This window comes from Streptopelia decaocto (genome assembly GCF_964273445.1).
Source record: "Streptopelia decaocto genome assembly, chromosome: 6".
In the NCBI taxonomy this organism is placed as follows: Eukaryota; Metazoa; Chordata; class Aves; order Columbiformes; family Columbidae; genus Streptopelia; species Streptopelia decaocto.
The window spans coordinates 61,283,057-61,304,949 of NC_138660.1; the positions used below are offsets into that span (position 1 = coordinate 61,283,057).

Consider the following 21,893-nt stretch of genomic DNA (forward strand, 5'->3'; position numbering starts at 1 on the left):
GACAATGACCCTTCTTCAGTCTAGCTGACTTGTCACCATCGTCCCCTGTGTCCACCAGGGTATGCTGCCCCCCTGCTCCACATCCCCACCTCCACACACTTTCCAGTGTTTTCCACTCCTCCAGGTCCCTCAGCAGCCCTCACATCAGCTATTGCATTGCTAGAAGTCCCTCTGTGGAGCATGTTATTTAACCAAAAGGCACTGGTTTCCTTCCTCTCTCCCCTTGAGGATTCTCTTTATATAGATGCTAACTGAGATGGTTCGAATACAAACAACAACAAAAAAAATCCAAACCTCTATCACTTTCTCCCAAATAATAAACATTTTATATAATCAGTCTAGAAGGAGCTTCTAGGAAGCCGAGGGTCTCTCTCACCAGCTAACTTCAAAAGCGACAAGAGTTTTAATTGCACTTCACTGTCAGAAAACAAACCACCAGCCCAGTGTCTGACTCAAGTAGCAGACAGTTTTCACATGGAGATATAAAGATCTATTATTAGCACCAAAAAAAACCTCAACACACCACACCTCTTATGAATGTTTAAACTTATATCTGTGGTGCTGAAGTGCTGTGACAAAGCAATTCCACAGCGCAGAGCACTTCTTCAAGAAACAGATAAAGGATGCGCTGAATGCCACAGCGGGGGCACCGGGGCTGGGAACCGAGAGGCGATGAGCCCCCAAGAACTGACTTACATGATCTTAGAACTGCTTGAAACTTGGGCTTCCCATTTTCCCAGAATCCATCTACATTGTTTTAGCATCAGAGAGCTATAAAACATAACATCAAATGGGATTTGTCCACCCTCGGAAGCGCTCCCTAGTCAGGCTGCCATTTGTACAACTAGCAGAGGACTGAGACCAGCAATACGTTTCACATAACCTACCCAGTGGCAGGTGACAACTTTTAGTTCTCATCAACATAGCAAAGTCTGAAAATAAGAATTTTCACAAATCACTTGAACAAAGAGCAGCTGATATGTTGTTCCTAACCCTAGTTCCAGGTATCCACAACATTCTCACCAACCCATAAGCAGCATGCGTATTTTAGGGTTAAATTAATTGTTTACAGTCAAACACCAAACCACCAAACCATACATAACAGGTAACAGTTATAAAACAGGATTCTAATGTATAATTAATGTACAGGGTACTTCGACTTGAAAGGGTAAGCAATAAATTCCCTCTCCATATATGAGAGATTAGAAATGTACAGTGAAGGAAGTGTAAGGACATGTATTACATTTGTATAATCACAACTATTTTTTGCTATATTGGCATTGAGCTATAATTCAACTGTTCACATTGTTAAATGTATCTATGATGTATTTATTATGAACAATCAAATTACTAAATAAATTAGATCTCATAAAGCTACACTATGCCACCCCTAGCTCCCCATTCCAACTGCCATCAATAGCGTACGATAGAATTACATGAGCCTGATCTTTCAAGTGATTTCATTTATAAAAGCCAAGGCGCCACATCAGATGTGCTGCACGTCTTTCGTACACAAACTGATTACATTTTTCCTTCTTTGTTCGGCAGGAAATGTCAGAAATATGGCATGATGCTTGCTTACTCTTGCCAAATCATGTCCTTTGCCATCCTAATGAGGACAAATGCCAAACTGCATTGACATAACCTGTGTTATACTATTACCTAGGGAAATGCAAGCAGGAACGGAATAGTAAATGGATATTGATTTACAACCCCAGGTGAAATTAAAATAGTCATTCTCAGTGTGGCTGGGCTGGGCTTTTTTAGCTTTCTTTAACAAACAACAAAAGGCTTGCAAATTCTTTGTGGTCACAGTCAAAATAAAATATGCCACTTAAATGACATTTCTACTTCCCCAGAATATATAGTAATTGACATGAAGAAGGTACAGGGGCAAATGAAAAAGGATTTTTATCAGGGAAATGGTGAGTGTTAATACTAGCAAATGCTCGAAACCTATGCTTAAATTAGTTTTATCTCCTTTTTCAATATATTAACAAAACATTAAAAAAACCACCAATAAAATTTACACAAAAATCTAAACATGACATCATCAACATTATGCAATATCCCTTTTCCTCCTTACTTGTAATGAAAAGTGGAGCGTACCAAATCCTCAGGGTCAGTACTGGCTGTGGCCAGTAAAGGAATCAATAAAGGAATAGTAATGTCTTTTCCTAGTGGGAATTATCTTATTACAGCTAACACAGGCTGGAGAACAAATGCTGTGAGTAACAATAGGAGAAATATTCCGAGTCTGATAGCTAGGGCAAAAAAAAACATAGTAAATCTGAGCCAACAAGAAGCAATTCTATTTTAGGCTCAACACTCAACAGTCTAGAAAAAAAAGTGCTTAAATTACATGATCTGAGAAATATTCATTTTAAATTAAGTGGAAGGATAAACAGAATGAAGGTTTTATATTCCAAATGTCAAACACTAATTAGCTTTGCAAGTCAGGTGTATTGAAGAACTGCTAAAATTATCAGAAAACTTAATTCCAAACACCCTGGAAAGAAGAGCAGCTGGCCTGGTTCTAATACTTTCAGCAAGTATATTAGGAATAAAGGGAAAAAGAGAAACTAATAACTGTGGCATGTCATGCTGAAGCAGACCCTCAAACAATAAAGATTCCCAGGTATACAAAAATCAGAACAACACCAAAAGAAGTAGAATTTGTAGCTGTAAGGTTCTCATGCTATAATGGCACATCTCTTTCCTGTAAAAAAAAAAATCTTGTTGTCTTTGGACTTCGGGATCTTTCAGTATTATTTCAAGTTTTCCAGGTGTACAATTGCACGTTCACAGCTACTTCTCATTGCAAAAATATGCATGGTGCTTGGGCAGATCCACTGTATAGAATGTCTAAGAGAGTGCCACTTAAAAATTCTGAGAACGGCTCAGGGCCCCGTATGGGCTCTATACAGCACAAGTGTACCTACTTTTTACAGGAAATCTTACCCAAATATCTGAGTGTTCTAGCTATATGCTAAGGATAGGAGAGAAACAGTAAGATTTCCTTGAAAACAAACATATTCCAAGACAAACGGAAATGTCATCATATCTCTAAATCCCTAAAATAAGAAAGCTTGATATAAAATATTTTCAAGCAAATAAGAATGGAGGCCACAGTTTGACAAAGAAAGTGATTTGTACGTATGTGTTGATGTGTGCAGAAACTGCGTCTGCATACACACCCCCACTCGAATCTGCCTCCAAAGGAAAATGAAACCGCTGCAAATTGAAGGTAAGGTTAGATGGACAGACAGATCCTCTCTGGAAGGGACATGAAAGCTTCATTATCATTCACTTCTCTGTCCAAAAATCAAAGACCCTTAATACATTTTCGGACACTCCTTAGAAGTAATGTCCAAAGCTTAGAAAATACGGGAGAAAAAAAAATCCATGACGCTTCCCACTGCCTATATGCAATATTGGCAGTTCCCAGACTTTTTGGACAAATAAATCCCCTCAGTTACAATACTTGTCCTGTATCTACCATATCACCACCCCTGCAGTTCTTGGCTTCGGGATATAACTCATTTAAAAACACAATAAGCAACAGAATTCTATGAAGCAGTTGCTGAAAAACACTGCTCTACATGGCAAATATTGAAAATGCTAGCACAAGGGATTGTGTTCTGAACCCTGAGGATTAATATGTATCTCAATTACTTGAAAAGAAAATTTTCCCCATGATGGTAAGTAGCATAGAATTAATGTAAGTGTAGAATTCTATAGTAACTGTATAATTAATTCACTGGCCAACTCTCCTGACACAGGATGTCATTTTTCAGGGGATGCTTCTTTTTAATTATTATAGAAAGTACTGTGCACAGGGAAAACCCTAAGTTTACCTAACAGTGACAATTTCTGAACTTGCTGTTAACTGTGGGAGATGGAATCTCCAGTTAAAGTGCTGTAGAAATACCAATATAGTGCAATTTGCAAAAATGGACATATTGTATAAATCCCTAGTAATCCCTACGCCTTGAATCCTGTGGGCTCTTAAGGCTTCTCCATCTGAAAATTAATATAAAACTAAAAAAAAGAAAGGTATGAAGGAAGCCAGTGATGACCAAAAATCAGTTTTTAGACCAACCCAGCATGTCCACGGTTGCTGTTTTGTACATAAAACACACACCCTACCAGAAGTCAACATTCCAAACCTTTATCATTAATATCATTCATATTTTAAACCCATTAATTTATCTAATCATCCGTATCCTGCCCTACAGGCTATTCCAAAGGTAACTGCAGTCACTGGTGTATGGAGCAAGGGAACTAAAAGGAGAAATGCACCATTTCTGTGATTCCCAAGATTTTGAAGCATTTAAAAGAATTACAGAAACACTGCCTGGTGCTGAAAGCACGTGTAGTGACACACACTACCTATTATTTATTTTTACTTAACACAGAGAAAAAGGTAAAACAAACAAGGAGCAGCAAAGAAAGACAGAAGCAGTATTAAGAAACGCAGAAAGTCAGGAGGTCTAATTGTCCTCTCTCCTATGCCAGTGCAGATCAGGAGTTCCATCATTCACAGGGTTTCAACAAAATCAAATTCGGCATGGAATAATGGAGAATTCAAATAGGTGACTGAAAAATGCCTGACTGAGCTAAACCTGAGCTCCCGTTCTGTAAATTAAGTAGCTCCTCTCTGCAGTTTAACAAGAAACTGTGGACATTTAAGCCCCTTACAGGATGGGGTGCTCGAGCTGGAAATGCCATTATCGTGTAACCCTGTCATTCTCCTTTTGCTTCTCTGAATCCTGGTGAGGATTGTCAGATCTGCGGCTGAAATCATTGTATGGCATGGCAAAAACCACTGATGACTCCTGCTTTTAAATGTCCACATGAGTAAAATAAATCTGTTTTCGAAACATTTTTAAAATCATTCAAAATGATTTCTTAATAGTGTGAATTTTATAACCTTTCTCATTGGTATTATTTTCATGAAAGCAACTCTTCTGAGATCCACTTCAAGGACAACAGAAGCTCTACATTAAAGATCTCATAAATTCTTTCCAAGGAAATATCTTTCTTGCTTCATGCATATTAAGACCTGACAGATAAGTAGCCAGTGGATCTTATACACAACAAGAAACACAATGAACTTTGTATGATTGATCCAGAATGATTCAGAAGTGACTGACTACACTTTTAGGATTTTAATCGCAGCACCGTACAATCAGGAGGCAGGTATTTAATTGCTTGATCTGTTTCATTTCTTAAATTAAACTTGTCCATATCATACTATTTTCTCCAAAACTTATGCAAATTAAAATGAACTCAGAGAAATTAGAACTGCTCCCAGTTTTTAACTCTGATAAATTCACTGGAGTTCACCATAAATTAAGATGTAAAAAGAGACTTTAGAGTTGTGAGAATGATACAGTCAGTCACATTGCTGTGCCCTAGCATTATATGAATTTTCAATTTCCCACAAACAGTACAGCAATGTATTCCACATCATTTCTGTCTTCAAGACTGACAATACTAGTTTTGTATTCAGCACTTGAACATGAAGAGCAACATCCTTCAATTGGGTCTTAGCCACATAATCTCCCCTAAAAATTAAAGTCACACATCTAAAGTTTCACAAGACACTTTGAAAAGTACCCACATCTTCAACAAACTTTGCTTCAAGAAAGACTAAAAAAGATGTAAACTGTACAAAAAAATCATGTGACTATGGCTCACATATGAAGATTCTGTTGAAGCGTATGTCCTCTTAATCTAGTACAAAGATCTTCACCCAAGTTTTAAGCCAGTTTTTTACACTACATTTCCTTGGTATTAATTTTATGATCTTCCTCACACTACTAAGATACTTGCCTGACATCAGAGAAGCACACTAGTATGAAATCTCAGAAATCACTACCAGAAAATATCTCAGGTCACTATTTTGATGCAGAACTGGTTACTTCACTGCCATGCAAAAAAAACCCATTATCAGAAAATGCTGCTCTATTATTTTTCCATATACATCCATACATTATAGCTAAATTACATTATAAGATATTGCAGGAATTAGCTCAGCCTTGGTCCATGAAGTAGAAGACATCATCCTCAATAAAAGAGTAGAGGTAGAAACTTCTCGCCTTACTGATTTAATCTGAGCAGATTTCGACTTCTAAAATGCTAGAGACATCACCTGGAACATCCTTGATCGGCAAAGACCCAAACAACAGGGAAGAATTACTAATTCCACTGAGATGCAGAGCAGCTGAGGGAGCATCATGCAGACAAAGTCAGTATCAGATTCAGGCACAGCCAGAGCAACTGAAAAGTCTTCTATTAAACAACGTCCTTCTCCCCAAAATACTTCTAATGTAGCAGCTCTTAAACACAATACCTCACTGGCCATTACTTGCGGCAGTATCTTTGCTACAATGCTCCCTGAATGAGCTAAAAGGAACTAAAAAAGGTCTCCCTTTTTTTTCAGTGTTATTCTTAGTTTACACAGGAGTTTCACCTGTCAAGCAATCCTTTCTGAATCAGCTCCCCACAGTGAGAGGTACTGAACGACTTTGAAATAAGAATCCTTGCCATGTCATTTGACACTGAGCAGAAGTACCATCTTTTTTCATCCCTTGTTCTAACCCACTTTCCAGGCAGAATTGCAAGGTATAAAAATCCTTTAAGTGTGTGCATGTGGTTTTTACCCTGCCACCAGTCAGCCGCAGTCCATGCCCTGCCAGACACATCTTTCAAACCCTTGATAGTTCTCGAGTGTCTAAATGAGCAAGAACAGTCAGCTCAATGTCACAGGAACAAAATTATCTATTTAACCTAATACTGGGTCAAATGTAAGCAGTATCCACCCTAACTTTTACCAACTTGATGTAGTTGTACCATGCTGAAGTCTAAATCTAAGGCAGTCTGTGACAAAAGGGATCTGTACAAGTTATTCTTACAGGACACTTCAAATGTAATGGGATCTTCTCTTCAGGGATAGCTTTCTGTAGCTCTGATTTCACATTTTTCCTGCTCTAAATGCAATTCCAAAGTTAAAAATAAAGAAGTCCAATATATTTGCAATTTGTAAATAACTTTGATGCTGCAAATAGGAGACATTTGTAACAAACAGAGCCCTCACCTGTAGATAGTACCTGTAATGATGGAAGAATGAGATATATATGCCACACCTTTTAAACTTTTGTTCCTACTGCTGAAATCAGTAGGGTATTTGCCCACAATGAATTAGATTGAGACATCCAAATTAATCTGATCTACGCTAACATAAATTCACCAAGCGGGTATTTTAGCTACTATTGTAGCCTCCTTTCTTTACATCTGCTTCACAAAGTCAAGACCATATATTTCATTTGTTCACTAAATAGGGGTCACACTACAGCCAGATGCACTTTTTGGGTACAGCCAAGTTAAGAGGTTGTCCTTCAGCTGGCCATCACTTTAGGGTCTCCCCTCACCCTTAGCAGGATCTGCTTCAGCCTCACTGGCACAAACCCACGCTCACTCCCTTACCCAGTTATGTCAAAATGTTTTGGTTGAGTTTTAGAACAGACTATTGAAAGTGTTTCAGTTAACCTAGATCACTTTGACAGAACCAGGCTGGTGAACAACTACATGTGCTGTTATGCAGTAGAGCTGAGGAGACAGTAGATTATGAAGAATGGAACAGAGTAAAAGTAAAATGCAAAGAGAAGACAAAGCAGCTGCAGCCAAACAATGCACCTGGCTGAAATTCAATAATGCATTAGTTCATGGGCTTTTGCTATGCTACTCATCATTGCCCAAATTTCACTAAACTACTGAATATAAGCTTCTGTAGCTGCCCAGCCTCTTGGAAGTTTCCATGAGAGCACAGGAACCAGTAGGTCATTTGCGCTACTAACAGTGGGTAACAAGGTGAAATTCCATTTCGGATTTTTTATTTTCCAGCTCTGCCTCCATCTCCTGGTTGAAAGTGTTTAGGCTTCTCTTTAGTGATGTGTTGAGAATGGTACTTGGCAAGGTGAAGCCCTGATGAGAAAGTCTGCATGCACTTACAAATAAAGCAGACTTCATGAGGGCTGAATGCAAAAGGTCCGGGTCAGGTTGTATGTACCATAACTGAACTGAAGCCTGTTTTGTTTGAGCACATTAGGAAGAATATTCTGGGAGTGGAACCATTACCAAATGGCAATGAGTAGCTGGTTTGGATGAGCAGAGCTCAGGAAAGTTAACGGTCAGTACTGAGAGGAAGCAAGCAGGACAGGACAGAGCAGAGCTGAGAGAAAGGCCGCTGGGAGAGCTGCTCTATAGGCCAGGTAGGGACTGGCTTTCAGAACCAAAAGAAAGCAGAGAGCAGGAGAAAAGCCCTTTGAATGTTCCACGGTGAGGCAGTCAAAAAGCCAGCTCTTTCACCCAGCATGCTCCCCTCACCTGTTTCATTCCTGCTACTGGTACATGGCTCTGGAATTGGAGGCAAGAGCTGGAAAACAAAAAATACAATCCAAAAATACATTTTTTCCAATTTAAAAATAAAATACTGAAGCCATTTGAGTAGTAAACTGTGCAAACATTCTCCTCATAAAATTCTTCTACTTTCATTAAGCCCAGAGAGACCTCCTCTCTGTACGGGCAGTCCTCTATAAATCTTGAAGTTATTATATGCTGAGAAAGATTTGGCCCATAAAAGTAATCATGGAGATGAACAGACGGACTCAAGCCTATAAAACCCCATAAAGACTGGCCTTCATCATAAGGCAAAAAGACTGTTTTAAGACTGGGACCAACATGTGCAGCCAGGCAGGAAATGCACCTGCTACAGCTCTGACGAGTTCAACAGGGGCTTGTTGAAAGGCAACACCGGCCTTTCTCAGTCTCCCTGGCAGTGTATGCAATAAAGAGAACATTTTAAAGAACATGAATCACCTTACCACTTCTGGAAGCACCTTCTTCGCAAGATCGTGGATAGCTTTGATCACAATACATATAGATGACAGGAGGAATATAACACCCAAGATAACACAAGCTCTGGGGAAAAAAAGATAAAAATAAAAAGAAATGTTAAGAACACATTTGGAGTTGTCAGCTCTCCCACTGCTGAAGGATAACACACAACAGAATATTAATGATAAAAAAAATCATAAGTAGATAAAGATGGAGACTTGAATTACAGAAGAGAATTAAAATACATGTCCGGTTCCTCTCCAGTTCTTAAAACCTCGATTATATATGAGAAGACAGGGCAGACCAGATGATGTTTCAGAGTGAGAAAGACATGTCTCTTCTGCTCCTGATGATTTATGATAGAGCTCTCTAGAGATCTGTTTCTCTTTGTTTGTTTGCTTTGCTAGGATCTCACATTAGAAATAATCAAGGGAACTTCATGCTCTTTACCAGCCAGGACAGATGTTTGGCAAATCTGGTCAGTAGCCTAACAGAACCTGAAACATCTGCTTCCTCTCCAAATCTCCAAGAAAAAAAGATGTTTAGTGCAGATATTAAAAAAAAAAATCAGCAGGTCAGGTGCATTTCATAGGCTGTCCAAGGGTCACTCAATACCTCGATGAGGATCAGAGTCTCCTGAGATTAGGTGTTGTACAGAATTAGACTCTCTATTCCTGCTCTGCAGAGCTTACAACCCAGTCTTATAAAAAGCAGACAAATAGGTTAATAAAGAGAAGATATAGTAACAGAGAATAAACAACATGAAATAATTAAGTTTTGTATAGGACACAGGCACAATGAGGCACACAAAGCACATAATGCATACCCAGAACTTCATAGTAAGAAAAAAACCCACAATCTCTTGCTTTTGTTCAAATATACAGACTGATACTACTCCGAGATGGAGCTCCTCTTGCTGTGAAATACTACAGGATATAAGGCTTTGATCTCCTCTATGCGACCAATAGCCGCTCTATTGCAGTACTGATATATCCATAACTCCATTTTACTAATAGCTCTCCTTATAAAATTCTGTTACTATAGACAGATATACAGTAAGAGCAATTTTAATGTTTAAAGCATGAAATAGTTAACAAGTGATATCTGTATGTACTTTTTTTTATCCAGAAGTTTTATTTCCTTTGTTATTCATTATTTGGTACTTATCTGTTCATATCTGTTATTCAGTATTTGGTACTTATCTGTTAGCTCAGTTTATGGATGCTATAATTATTTCAGTAGCAAGCTACTGTTTTCAACAACTCAGACATCAAGCCATCTTGTGGTTGGCAGCACATGTAATGTTCACGTCAAGCTCAATCTAGAGACTGCAGCTGAATGGGCATTGCTTTGCCTAGGTCAGAAGACAGGTGGTGGCGCAGGTGAGTAGCTGGTCATTTTGTTCCCCAGAACAAGCAACACTAAATCACGCTTCGGACAATCCACATAATCCTACAAACAGGTCCCCAGTAAAGGGGCTGCTCTTCTATGGAAGAGCTCAGACAATGCAGAGGACAGCATCCTTCCTGGCAATGCAGCAGTACGCTATGAGAGGTACTCCCAGGGAGCCAAAACTCTGTGCTACACCTATTTTAAGACAGATGTTTAACTCCTTTGTAGTAAAATGCAACACAGCCCTCATTCTTGTTAAACGTTGTAAAAAGTAGGCAGAAAAGGCTTGAGACAGCCTGGTCACCCTGGAGTCCTTCCCCTAGACTCAAAGATAAGAATAAAAACCTATGGCAATATGGATGTGAGGAAAATTCATGTCCCAAAAAGAATGAGTGATATTGAAAATTAGAGGGCTTTCTATTTTTCATTGCATATTTGCAAGAAGGTCCCTGTTCTGCAATAGACTCTTTTCAGAGATGTGCAGTTTCACACTATCTCAATAGATCACTGCACAGAGATCTGTCACCTACTTTTGTCACACTCAAAACTTTCCAGTATCACCTTTATGTTTTACTTCTGCAATATTTAGCACTACTATAACCTAAGGAGCTTATACTGACGAATCTTACACAGCAGATTCTGTTGTAATGATGATTTTGGTTTTTTGGATGAGGTACAAAATGTATATGAAAAGTTCTGCTCATTTACCAGGTACAAATGCAGGTGTTAGGCAATTTGAACACAGAACTGGTCCACAAAAGTTGGCTGACTGGCCTAAGGCCATTTGCTGAGTCAGTGACAGGTTGACATTAGATACATACATGTCATGCAAGAATATGCTGACATTTCATCTGAAAGCAACACTGTCATTCTCAGCAGGCTTAAACCAACATAGCCACAAATCTGTGAGCTGGAAACAACGGATTCAACTTCCTCGCACCGGTACGTATTGCTAAATACCAAGAGCACGGGAAGAAAGAGAAGCATCGTCAACTTTCCTTAGCAGAACCTGTTTTCCCTATGCCCATCTTCTGAGGAAGGCAGGGAAACACTCCCCAAGGCTTCACAGGAGCTTTGCCGGCACAAGTCTCACGTGTCCAGGGAACCAGCACTTGCCTGGATTCAGCTCTCACATCCATTAGAGAGTCTGGGATTATCTCTGTAAACTCTCCAAAAGCACAAGCCTAACAGCAAATATTTTGCATTTTTGCCTATGCCAGTAGATAAATAATGACTTCAGCAATCTTGAGCTGCTTCTTTTATTCACCAGATCAGTTTTACTGTGTCAAAAGAATTCCCATACACGTACTTAACCAGAAAGAGCTAAAAGTAGAAGGAAAAAAAGGAAGATGTTAATAACAGTGACAAGGGTATTAATAGCAGGCAGAAATGCAGTCTGAGATTTAAATCAGCATTCAGTCATCATATTTAGCAAGCCTAGTTTCTCTTTTATATGCTGGCTTTTGGAATCCACAGCCATGCAAAATTCATGAGTAAAGGCACAGTACTTTAAGTGCAAAAATCCATGTTTCTTGTCTTTTTAAGTGTATCAATTTATCTGCAAAACCACTAGAACAAAATACTGCACAGTGTCTTCTTTCAATCGCATTTGCCAGAAAAATAATTTCTATCTAGACTGTAAATAATGCAAAACTCAACTACAAATGTACAAAATAAGAAACCTCCAGAAATTAATGTGAAATTTTAACTGTAATACATAATAAACAAATTGTAATTGGTTATTGTAAGCTTGCTTTATTTCCCAGCCATTAGGCAACAAAAACTTTAACACGAACCCGATAACTTCCATCTGCTAACAATTACTCAACTGCTTTGTAACTAAACACTGCTTCTAACTGCACACAAAAGGTGCCAGTGCCAGGGCTGTTGGCAAATGCAATTTCATTAATAACATTCAATTAAATTAGAAGAGCCAACTGCCACTACTAAACAAATTAAATTCAACTCAGAAGTACCCACAAAAATTAATCAACGAGGGGTTGTACAGAAGTGGGGTTTGACTGAAAATGTAGTGAAGATTTTATCGATACCCCTGGCTTGGAATCACCTCAGTGTAATAAAGGCTCCTCGATCCCCAGGTCCCCTATGATCACTGTCAGCAATTCAGACACTCTGGAGTAACTCCTGGTCCACCTAATGTTATATATATATATATATAATGTTATATATATATATATATATATATACACCAGAACACTCGTGTCTTCTTGCTAAGACGTGAGGATACTCTCCGTCCAGCGACAACCATGACAAACATGTCTGCATGTGCCACAGGCCACTAGTACCACTCACTCACACCTCCAGAGATATTGGAGATCATGCACTTATTTAACAGCCATTTCTACATGAGTTAGTAAAAGAGCTTCCTACTACCTATCAACCGCATCATTAGAGATATAGTTGACTTATAACACAAAACAATTGATTGCTACAGGTTTGACAGGCAACAGAAAAGATCTAGGGAAGAATGCGTGAATCTGAAATCTCCCTCAGTTCCATGTAATACATTGCTCCTAAAAAGAAAAGAGGAACAGAGGCAATTTAGTCAAAACATTTTAAAAAATAATGGAAAGCCATGATTTGATTTTCAGAAACAATAAGCTTTCTGGAATCTTGCAAAGGAAAACAGACTAATTCAGAAAGGACAAGGTGAGGGCACCTCTCTGATATCCAGGCAATAATCAACTTTTAGGTCAACTAAAGCTCAAAGTTCCAAAGGCTTTTTTCTTAGAGTAATGGCACTTGTACTGCAAGAGTAATAAAACCATATAATTAAGTTGTTGATAAAGAGAATTTAATATTATGATTTTAACAGTGAAACCACCAAGTCTTCTTTAGTTTGCTGCAGGTCTTGGTAGCAGATCATGTTCTGCTAAAGATACATCTCGATGCCTTTTGACGCAGTATTTCTATCTGAAAATCCAAAAGATTAAGTCTAATTCATTGTATGAAAAGATGAACTCATCAATTTTATCAGCTTTTCAATATAACTTTGCCACCGATGAAACATACTGTTAAATCAGTTGTACTGCAGCCTCAGGCGTTGAGGATGAAATTATTTGAAGTTTCAAAATGGCCGAAGACTTTATACAGCTTTCGAGCTTCAGTTGCTGCTAGTTCACTTCTACTGGAATTCAGAAACATGATTATGTCTGACTCCTAAAAACTATACTCATGTCTCCAATCTAAAGCTTCGTTCTGGGTACGCTACAGCCTGACAATTCCAAAAGAAATTCTGAAAGAAGTACTACAACCCATATCCAACCCATTTATATTTATGCAAGCCTATAAATGGCCATTTTACATTATACCAGTCCTGGATATTTGCACTCACACCCATCAAAGTAAGATCAGTGTAACTGTATTACATGACATGCAGCTGCCACCTCATCTTTCCGTAACACATGCCCTGCCCAGAGCTCTAATAGACAGAATTCTTCATTTTGATGACAAATTCTCACAACTCATAAGGAAATCAGAAAAGGAAATCTATTACTGTAAGCACCTGAAAAGTCTTTCCCTTAATCACAAATGTGTTACTTTGCAAAAGGTAATGGCTTTTAACTAAGTAGCTTTGAAAAGTACAGAGATTCAGAGGGGGTGCATCTCCACAAACTGTCAATTTTCAAGCTGCTGTTAGTAAGCTAACGTTTTCCCCCCTCTTTTTACCACAAAATTAATTTCCTAGGGAGACAAAAATGAACTATTCAATTCATTTGCATCTAGCAGACACAGCAAAACAGCCTTCGGATTCAGGGAATTATCCTTAATTCTGTCCTACATTTGTAATTATTTGTTATAAGACTAAATTTCTGTAGTATTTCCATCATGGAACTAAAGACTCAACCAGATCTCTATGGTGATTAATCTCCAAAGGAGTTTTCCTCATATCGGTTGACTCCTATAAAATAGCCACCACAGAGGCTTCCCTTCTTCATTATCATCCTGCGATGTTTCTGACAAATGGAATACAGTGGCACAGCACCAATGAGGGTTCATAATGAAACGCTTGGTAATTACTCCTCTAAAGTCAATCTGCTTTCATATGCAGCAAAGGTGGTGCAAAAGAATTAAGGATTCAGAATAAATTATTGATGCATACCAATACAATCTGCAAAGATACGTTAGCTTTCTCCTAGCAGCTCCCAGACAACACTTGTTTTGGGGCAGCGGAGAGGGAATGTGGTCTCACATACCTGGAAGCATGTCTGTTACATCCTGGAACCTATTTTACCACCACACTTCATTTGCATTAAAATAGTCCCTGAAATGTGATAACATTATGTGGAATAAAACAAGATTGTCAGTAGCAGCCTAATTAGTTCCCAGTTTTGTTAAAATATGACACACCTACAATGCAATATTAAAAACCTGACCTTTTTGTCAAATACTGCTGTATTCTACCACCTTTTTTATTAATTGTTGTAACTCAGATTACTTGATCTTTTTTGATCACATGCACTATTGGGGAGTGGCGTATTTGTTTGTTTATTTATTTTATTACTTTTACCAATGTAAAGAACCCACAGAACAGCCCAGGTTGGAAGGGACCTCAAAAAATCATCTGGCCCAACCTTTCAGAGGAAAGAGAGCCTAGATAAGGTTATCCAGCACCCTGCCAAATCTCATCTTGAAAACCTCCCGCGAATAGGACTCTACCACACCCTTGGGGATGTTCCATGGCTGATTGTTCTCACTGTAAAAAAATGTCTTTCTTGTGTCAAGATTACTCACCTTATTTATTGAAAACATCACTTACCTTATTCAAGGAAAACATTTTAATAATTTCAGCAGAGCTACAGAGATAAATGTGAGCAAAGAGAACTGTGAGAAAAGTCATTATGAACCACTAGCATTTGTAATAATATTCTAGAGGTAGAAAATATATTATCACATTTGCAAAGCTGCCATCAAAACAAGCTTCAGTTCCTCACCCTCTGGCAGCTATGACACTATAAATAAAATACTCCTAATTACTATGTACCATTCAGTTACCTTCCAAGAGCTGGTTTACTCCAGTTTATTTTAATTCTGTGTTTTCTTGGTTGTTAAGAATCTTACCATGATTTAATCTTCTAAGAGAAATAAGTTTTCCACCATGGGAATAGTGGAACAGTTTGCCCAGAGAAGCTGCAGAGTCTCCATCTTTGGAAGTTTTCAGGACCTGACTGGATAAAGCTCTGAGCAACCTATTCTGTTCTCACAGCTGACTCTGCTTTGAGCAGAAGCCTGGGCTGGAGACCTCCTGAGGTGCCTTCCAACCTGAATTATCCTGTAATCCTATGAATTTTTATTCACAAAATCTTTATCTCTGCAGGCTCTGTCAAGATCTTTCATCACTAATGGCTCCTAATAGCCCAAAGGAAAGCTAGTTAAAATCTCTTCAGGCTCTTTTCACCACCGGAGTAAAGAGGTAGAGTTGAAACTGTTACTTTGCCAGGAACTGTAACTTAGCATTAAAATGAGCTGCAGGCCAATAAGAGCAATATGAGCTCTAAGCCCAGGAGTAATGTGAGCTTTTTCAGGAAAGCTGAACAAATCAGTTTTATGATGGATACAGGATTTAATCTCAGAATAAACCCACTAATGAAACCTTGAGTTTTCATTTTTCCATGCCTTGCATGTTGTGCTCTATGACTTCCCTGAATGATTCCATACATGATATTCCCTCTGTCACTCACTAATACTAAAATACATTCAATCACAGGGAAACAGGAATTAGCACATTTATAGTTTTTATTGAATTAATTACTTTTATAATTTAATTTTGGAGTGTAAGTAAGAAAAAAAATAAATTATAAATGTATTCATTCACTTTCCAATTCTTTCTCTCTATATACATTTTTTCTCAATTGTCTTCTGCATCTAGCCACATGACAGGAACCCTTTTGTGTCTCTTTGCTTTGCTGGTACTCTTGTTTTCATCCTTTCTTCCCACAGCCAAATACAAATTACATTCCGTGAATGCTCCTTCATTAGTAATTTGGAGCTTGCAATAATCTGCACATTTCTTCTAGATGAGAGGCAGACAACCTGTTTAAACAGAGCTAGGCCTACTTTCATTTGATATTTGTATTATGGCATCTCTTATAGCGTCATTACAGTAGCAAAGTATAAAATTCCAGCCACAGCCAGACCAAGATTTCTCAAGCATAGGCAAAATCGAAAGTTAATACTTCAAGGAAAAAAGCTGAGTATTCTGGTCACCAAACAATTTTGTTATGGCAAATGAGTGGGTTCTGGCCAACAGGGAGTAAGTGAAGCAGGGTGGAAAAAATACAAGAGGACTCAGAAAAGTCAGTGGACAAGGAATATGGAAAGGGAAAATGTCAGAGGATGTTTTGGACAGAACAGGCTGAAGGTGTTCATTCTGGTTTGCAGGCCTTTGAGGAGCCAAGGGAGGGCTGGGGATGCTGTAGATGTGGGGGTCTGATCTCTCTTTGCCTCATCTCTCTCCATGTCTTTCTGAGCGCAAGGAAACACCCCGTCCGGTCCACTACACACTGTGCCACAAGTATAGCTCTGCTGCCCACTATTTTAAAAACATGCATTAAAGTTACAATGCAGTTGTTCACTAACATTTGTTCCTTGCTTTCCATTCTGCAATATTGCTGACATAATTCTAGCCACGTTTTTCATTAGGGTGACATCCAGAACTGTGAAAACTGTAAAATCTGCTTCTTAAACCCACTAAAGGGCTTAATCTAGAAAGAAAATTACTAGCCGCTGTGGCATATTACTGTAATACACAGGCAAAAGATGTAATATCAGCCTCAATCTTTATGTTCCTGCTTCTTTGTCATGCTCTATTGCTAATCTTAAGCTTCTTTGCGTCCAGTTAGATAGTTATATGGCTTGTTCGTGTTTGCGGTGTAGCTTATCTGTTATCAGGTTTAGTTTCTGAGGAGTACTTGGACACCAAACTGTACAGAATCACAGCTGTTCAGAGTATTTGCACCTGCCTGTTGCTGGGTAAAGAGGGAATAGAGTCAATTTAAGATGCACTTTAAAAGGAATTAAGTGGGCTTGCTGTCAATCTCACACATTCCATAATCCACCTCCAGTCACCAGAATCCAGATCAGCACTGTTGCAGCTACTCCTTTTTCTCACTACTAAGTATATATTTTTAAAAAATTTTTAAAAAGCAAACACAGATTACAAAACAAAGAGAAATCAAGTAATATTCCAAATAACCATTCAAAGCTGATTTCTCAATTATTATATTAAAAAATACACTGTGTTATCACATGATCCAACCTCTTATTCCAGAACATACAAACATGCTGTTTCTATCTGAGACTCAGATTAGCTATGCTACATATCCATTTCTTGTTGAAATTGTTATAGCCTCCTAAAACTTTTATTATCCTCAGGAGTTCAACTAGTTACTGCAGAACAGGGTTTTTACATCCTTTAAAAGCATGCAGCTGAACCGAGGCAACAGTTCCATAAATAAGTTGATTCTGCAAGTACTAAATATCTGCCAATAAAAGCTAACAGGCATTTCTACAACTCAGAGATTTTGAAAAGCCTTACAACCTATTTTCTAGTTCCTGGTCTGCACAGATTGTACAACTGCACTTACGGTACATCTGTCTTACAACCATCATCCCACCTTAGGAAGAGCTGATCTCTGCTCCCAGCCCTGTGGCAGGTGATCAGAGATTCTGTCGTTCCCTTGAAGCTGGAAATTCAAGTTTTTTGAGAACTTCTGTAATACTCGTTTTTATGGTGATTATGAAATTCCAGTACAGAACGACACCATATCCCTGATTTATAGATATATCTGTGTATGTGTACTAGGAAATATACACAAATATTGCCTAATCAACTAACAGTAAAGTAAAAAGGAAAGGCTTTCATAAATTAGATTTTGGATCTAGCTCCAATAAAATCATTGCCAAGTCTACAGATGCCACACTTTTAGAAACAGATTTTAGAATGTATAAATATATACATTTGCTATTTCATATTTAATATAAATTCTATGTGTGAGGACTTTGTGTGTGTGCATGCATAAATGTATGCATACATGCATTTCTGCCTGGATAAGAGCAAAGTTTATGATTGCTTCACTTTTGCCTCAACATGGGATAATGGATTTATGGAGAAATTCTGCATTTTAATAAGTCAGTCTAATGAAGCACCGCTAAAAGCTGTATCCAGCGCTGTACCTGGATGTAATATTTCAGCTAAGTAGTTCAGAAGAAAAAATTGTTTAGAAATTTTCAGTGTAGTTAAAAAAAAAAATGTATGTATCTCCTCCTACAAAGCAGATATCCAAGCACAGGTGAATACTCATTTTGGAAACTCTGCACTGTGCTCCACTGGGTAAGAGATACATGGATGTGCCACATGACAGCAACCCATGGCAGCTGAGAATCAAACAAGAGCTGCAGAGCTGGGTTCTTAGCTATTTGCAGTTTGCAGACTATCTCCATGCATTTGACTTTTTTCCAGATCACTTCGCTATTCCATTTACTCAGCACAAAAGAGTTTTTCCTCCAGCCACAGAGGTTTGCCCTCAACTGTGGGTAGGTGTGGATTTTGCCATCTGTGCTTCCAGTCGCTTTAGTATGTATGGCATAGATAAAATTGTCCACAGTTTTTTCAATGTGACTGATATGTTGGGTCTGAATTGAGAGGATTATTTTCATTCAATACTACCTAAATAGACAGTGCTCATTTAGTTGGGCTAACCAGTACAGCACAGCCAATCCGCACGAGGATATTTAAATACAGTACTAATACTGAAAATTAGGGTTTTTTTAATTCTGAGAACCAAGAGAGAATATACCCTGCAACCATATAGGTCAGTATGCTCTCTTACTTGAATCAGAGGAAAAGAAAGAAGAGTCAGACCTGACCTGTCAGGATCAAAGCCATTTCCTCCCATAAGAATTGGTTTCTAACCCCTTTAGGATTTGAAAGTAGGAATAGTATATGTCATGACCCTTATTGGCATGCCTAAATATATGTATATTCAATGTAACTTCCTTAAATCTCCCGATGACCAAACCCCGGGGTAAATATTCTCAAGTGGTGTCACCGGAACATAGGCAAAAGAGAAAAAAGGGTTACAATTACTTTGGAAGGAGAGGTTTAGTCCATCTTAAGGTCCAACCTGTCATCGCATTTTCTCAGTAAGAAAGAAGTTTTTACACAAACTCACCAGCCATGAACTCCCCACATTTCCCCAGCAGCCACACAGACGTGCCCAATTCCTTTACCAGCAAACATGGCTCGGCAGGAGGTGGCAATGGGGATGGCTCTTCACAGAATCTGCACAGGGCAGTAATAAAGGGCAATTCCAATGATCAAAATCAAAGCAAAAATCACTGGCAGGATGAAAGGCTCTAGGGTGCCCTGGACTAGGCCATAAGCAACTGGACAAGAGACTACAGAGCTCAAGTAGATTTGCAATTTGAAGAGATAATGTAGTGCAAAGCAGTAAGGTATCACTTCATGAAGCCATACAGCATTTTTCCCTAGCAACTGATGGAGGATTCCATGTACATATCTGATTACTCTTGTCTTCCAAAAATGAATGGCACCAGAAAGCAAAGAGCAGGAGAACAAGGTATCAAAGGAATATTTATCTGTAAGATACCCACACTGACAAAGGACAGTTCCTTCGGGTATATTCAATTCAGAGTGGATGTCTACTTACCGTACACAGAGCTGTACAGATGATTTTATTATTGCTGTTTACTTAAGTCCAAATTCCAGAGAGAGTGTAACTAAGCAACTGGTACGGGTTTCTAATCACTTGACTAGGCTTCTCCAAAGGTCACACGCCTTAGAAGATGTAAGGTTATAAAGGAAAAGCTGTTCGAAGTTGTATCCTTCTGCTTGATAAACATCCGTTGATTCATGGCAGTATTTGAAACACTAATATGCCCGCTTGCTGAACTGCCTGTTTACCTGAAGAGGCTACTTACAATCAAAAGCTGGAAGCAAAGCACATTCTGTGAAAAGATAACTGATGGAGAGTACATACCCACAAGGCTATCGAGTAACCAAGGAAAGGGCTTGGTACACTGGTAATTTTCTAGTCATGGAGTATTCTAAAAAGGTTGCTGATAACGCTTCATAATTTTTAAATATCCTAATTTCTGTGTCATCCTGTCACACAGCTGTAAATTTAATCCCTAGTGCATAAAGTCATAGGAAAGGGTCAGAATATCCTTGTTCCTTTCCTTCCTCTCTTCACTACATATCCCTGTGTAACAAACAATCCACACAGTGGATTCCTAGAGTTCTCTGACAACTGGAAGCCCCAGTGAACCACCACCAGCTTCTTCTTTCATCAGGTAGAAAAAAAGGTACTACAATGCTGAACACTTAAAAACTGAAGACATACATCGGTATGTAAGTACTGAGATTAGAAATAAGATGTACGTCTTTACCAGTGAGCATACTTAAACATAGGGGTAGGGTAGTGAAGGATGCAAGAGATCTTTTAATTGTTACTCATTATGAGTCAGGTTTCCTATATACTTTGTCCTTGAGGAGCAGTCAAATATCTTTCTTGGAGACTGGTTTTAGCTCAAACTAAGTTAGAAATTCTTAGATCAAGCTCTTAGAGTTGTTCTCTTTTGGATGGCAAAATATATGAGAATACCAGTTCATTCTGCCCATCATTTAAGAACCTAATAAGAATCAAATCCTCAGAGCAAGCACTTTGAATTGGCCAGTGGGTTCAGCACTCTGACAGTATCAAATCCAGCTGCCACAGCTGAGGTGCAAGGTATGGAGATGAGAGTTACGCTGAACTGACACACAGCAATTCTAGACAAAGTCTAATTACAAAAACTGCAGAGACTGCAAGACCTACCCAATTCTTGATCCATTGTTTTTAATCTTAGCATGACGTGGGAAAAGATACACAAAATAAATACACGAACAGAGGTAACTAAAGCCACCTACTGCTCCAGGTAAAGTGTTACCTCACCCCCAAAAAGCATTCCAAAAGCATATATGGCCCCACTGAAGACAGGAATGACTGTTTTCTCCTGGCAAAAAGCCTTCTTAGCTGCAGGTGGAGGTATGACACACTTCTGCACCCTTGTCTCCCACTAGGTAATTCTTGCCATTTTAATATTACATATTTAATATTACAAACGCAATGTTTTGGATGACAACTTCTTCAATACAAGAAAAAAGGGAAATATCTGCATTCATTATGTATTATGTCATGGCAACACAGTGTGCCATGAATTCATTAAAATTATCTGCCTGTGATAGAATTTAATTTTCTTATTATAGTAATAAAGGAAAGAATAGCTGAGTCTGACATATGTAATAGAAGAAACACCCAACAGTAAAAGAAATGTGAGCTTTCTCCTCTTGGCTTTATCCAGCATGTTCATTATGAGTAAGGTTTCCTATTTACTCTGGCACTGGGTTATGAAAGATGCTGACAGACTGGTTCTTGGGAAACAGAGAATTTAACTTGGTACCATCAACAAAATAATATACCATAAACACCAGCTGCAACTGTCAAGAAACACTATGTTAAATATGCTGTACACAGTTTTTGCAATACCGAACATACAAGCTCAAACAAAACCCATTA

General features: G+C 38.5%; 1 protein-coding gene across 1 annotated transcript in view; it reads right to left on the bottom strand.

Moving 5' to 3' along the window:
- The window catches only part of TMEM163 (transmembrane protein 163), a gene marked incomplete at its 5' end in the record, with an annotated part of 93,049 nt that overhangs the window by 12,619 nt on the left and 58,537 nt on the right, over positions 1-21,893 (bottom strand). The window contains one exon of the mRNA XM_082056169.1: positions 8,889-8,985. Coding sequence (XP_081912295.1) covers positions 8,889-8,985 — 97 coding nt within the window. The remainder of the gene's footprint in view (positions 1-8,888; positions 8,986-21,893) is intronic.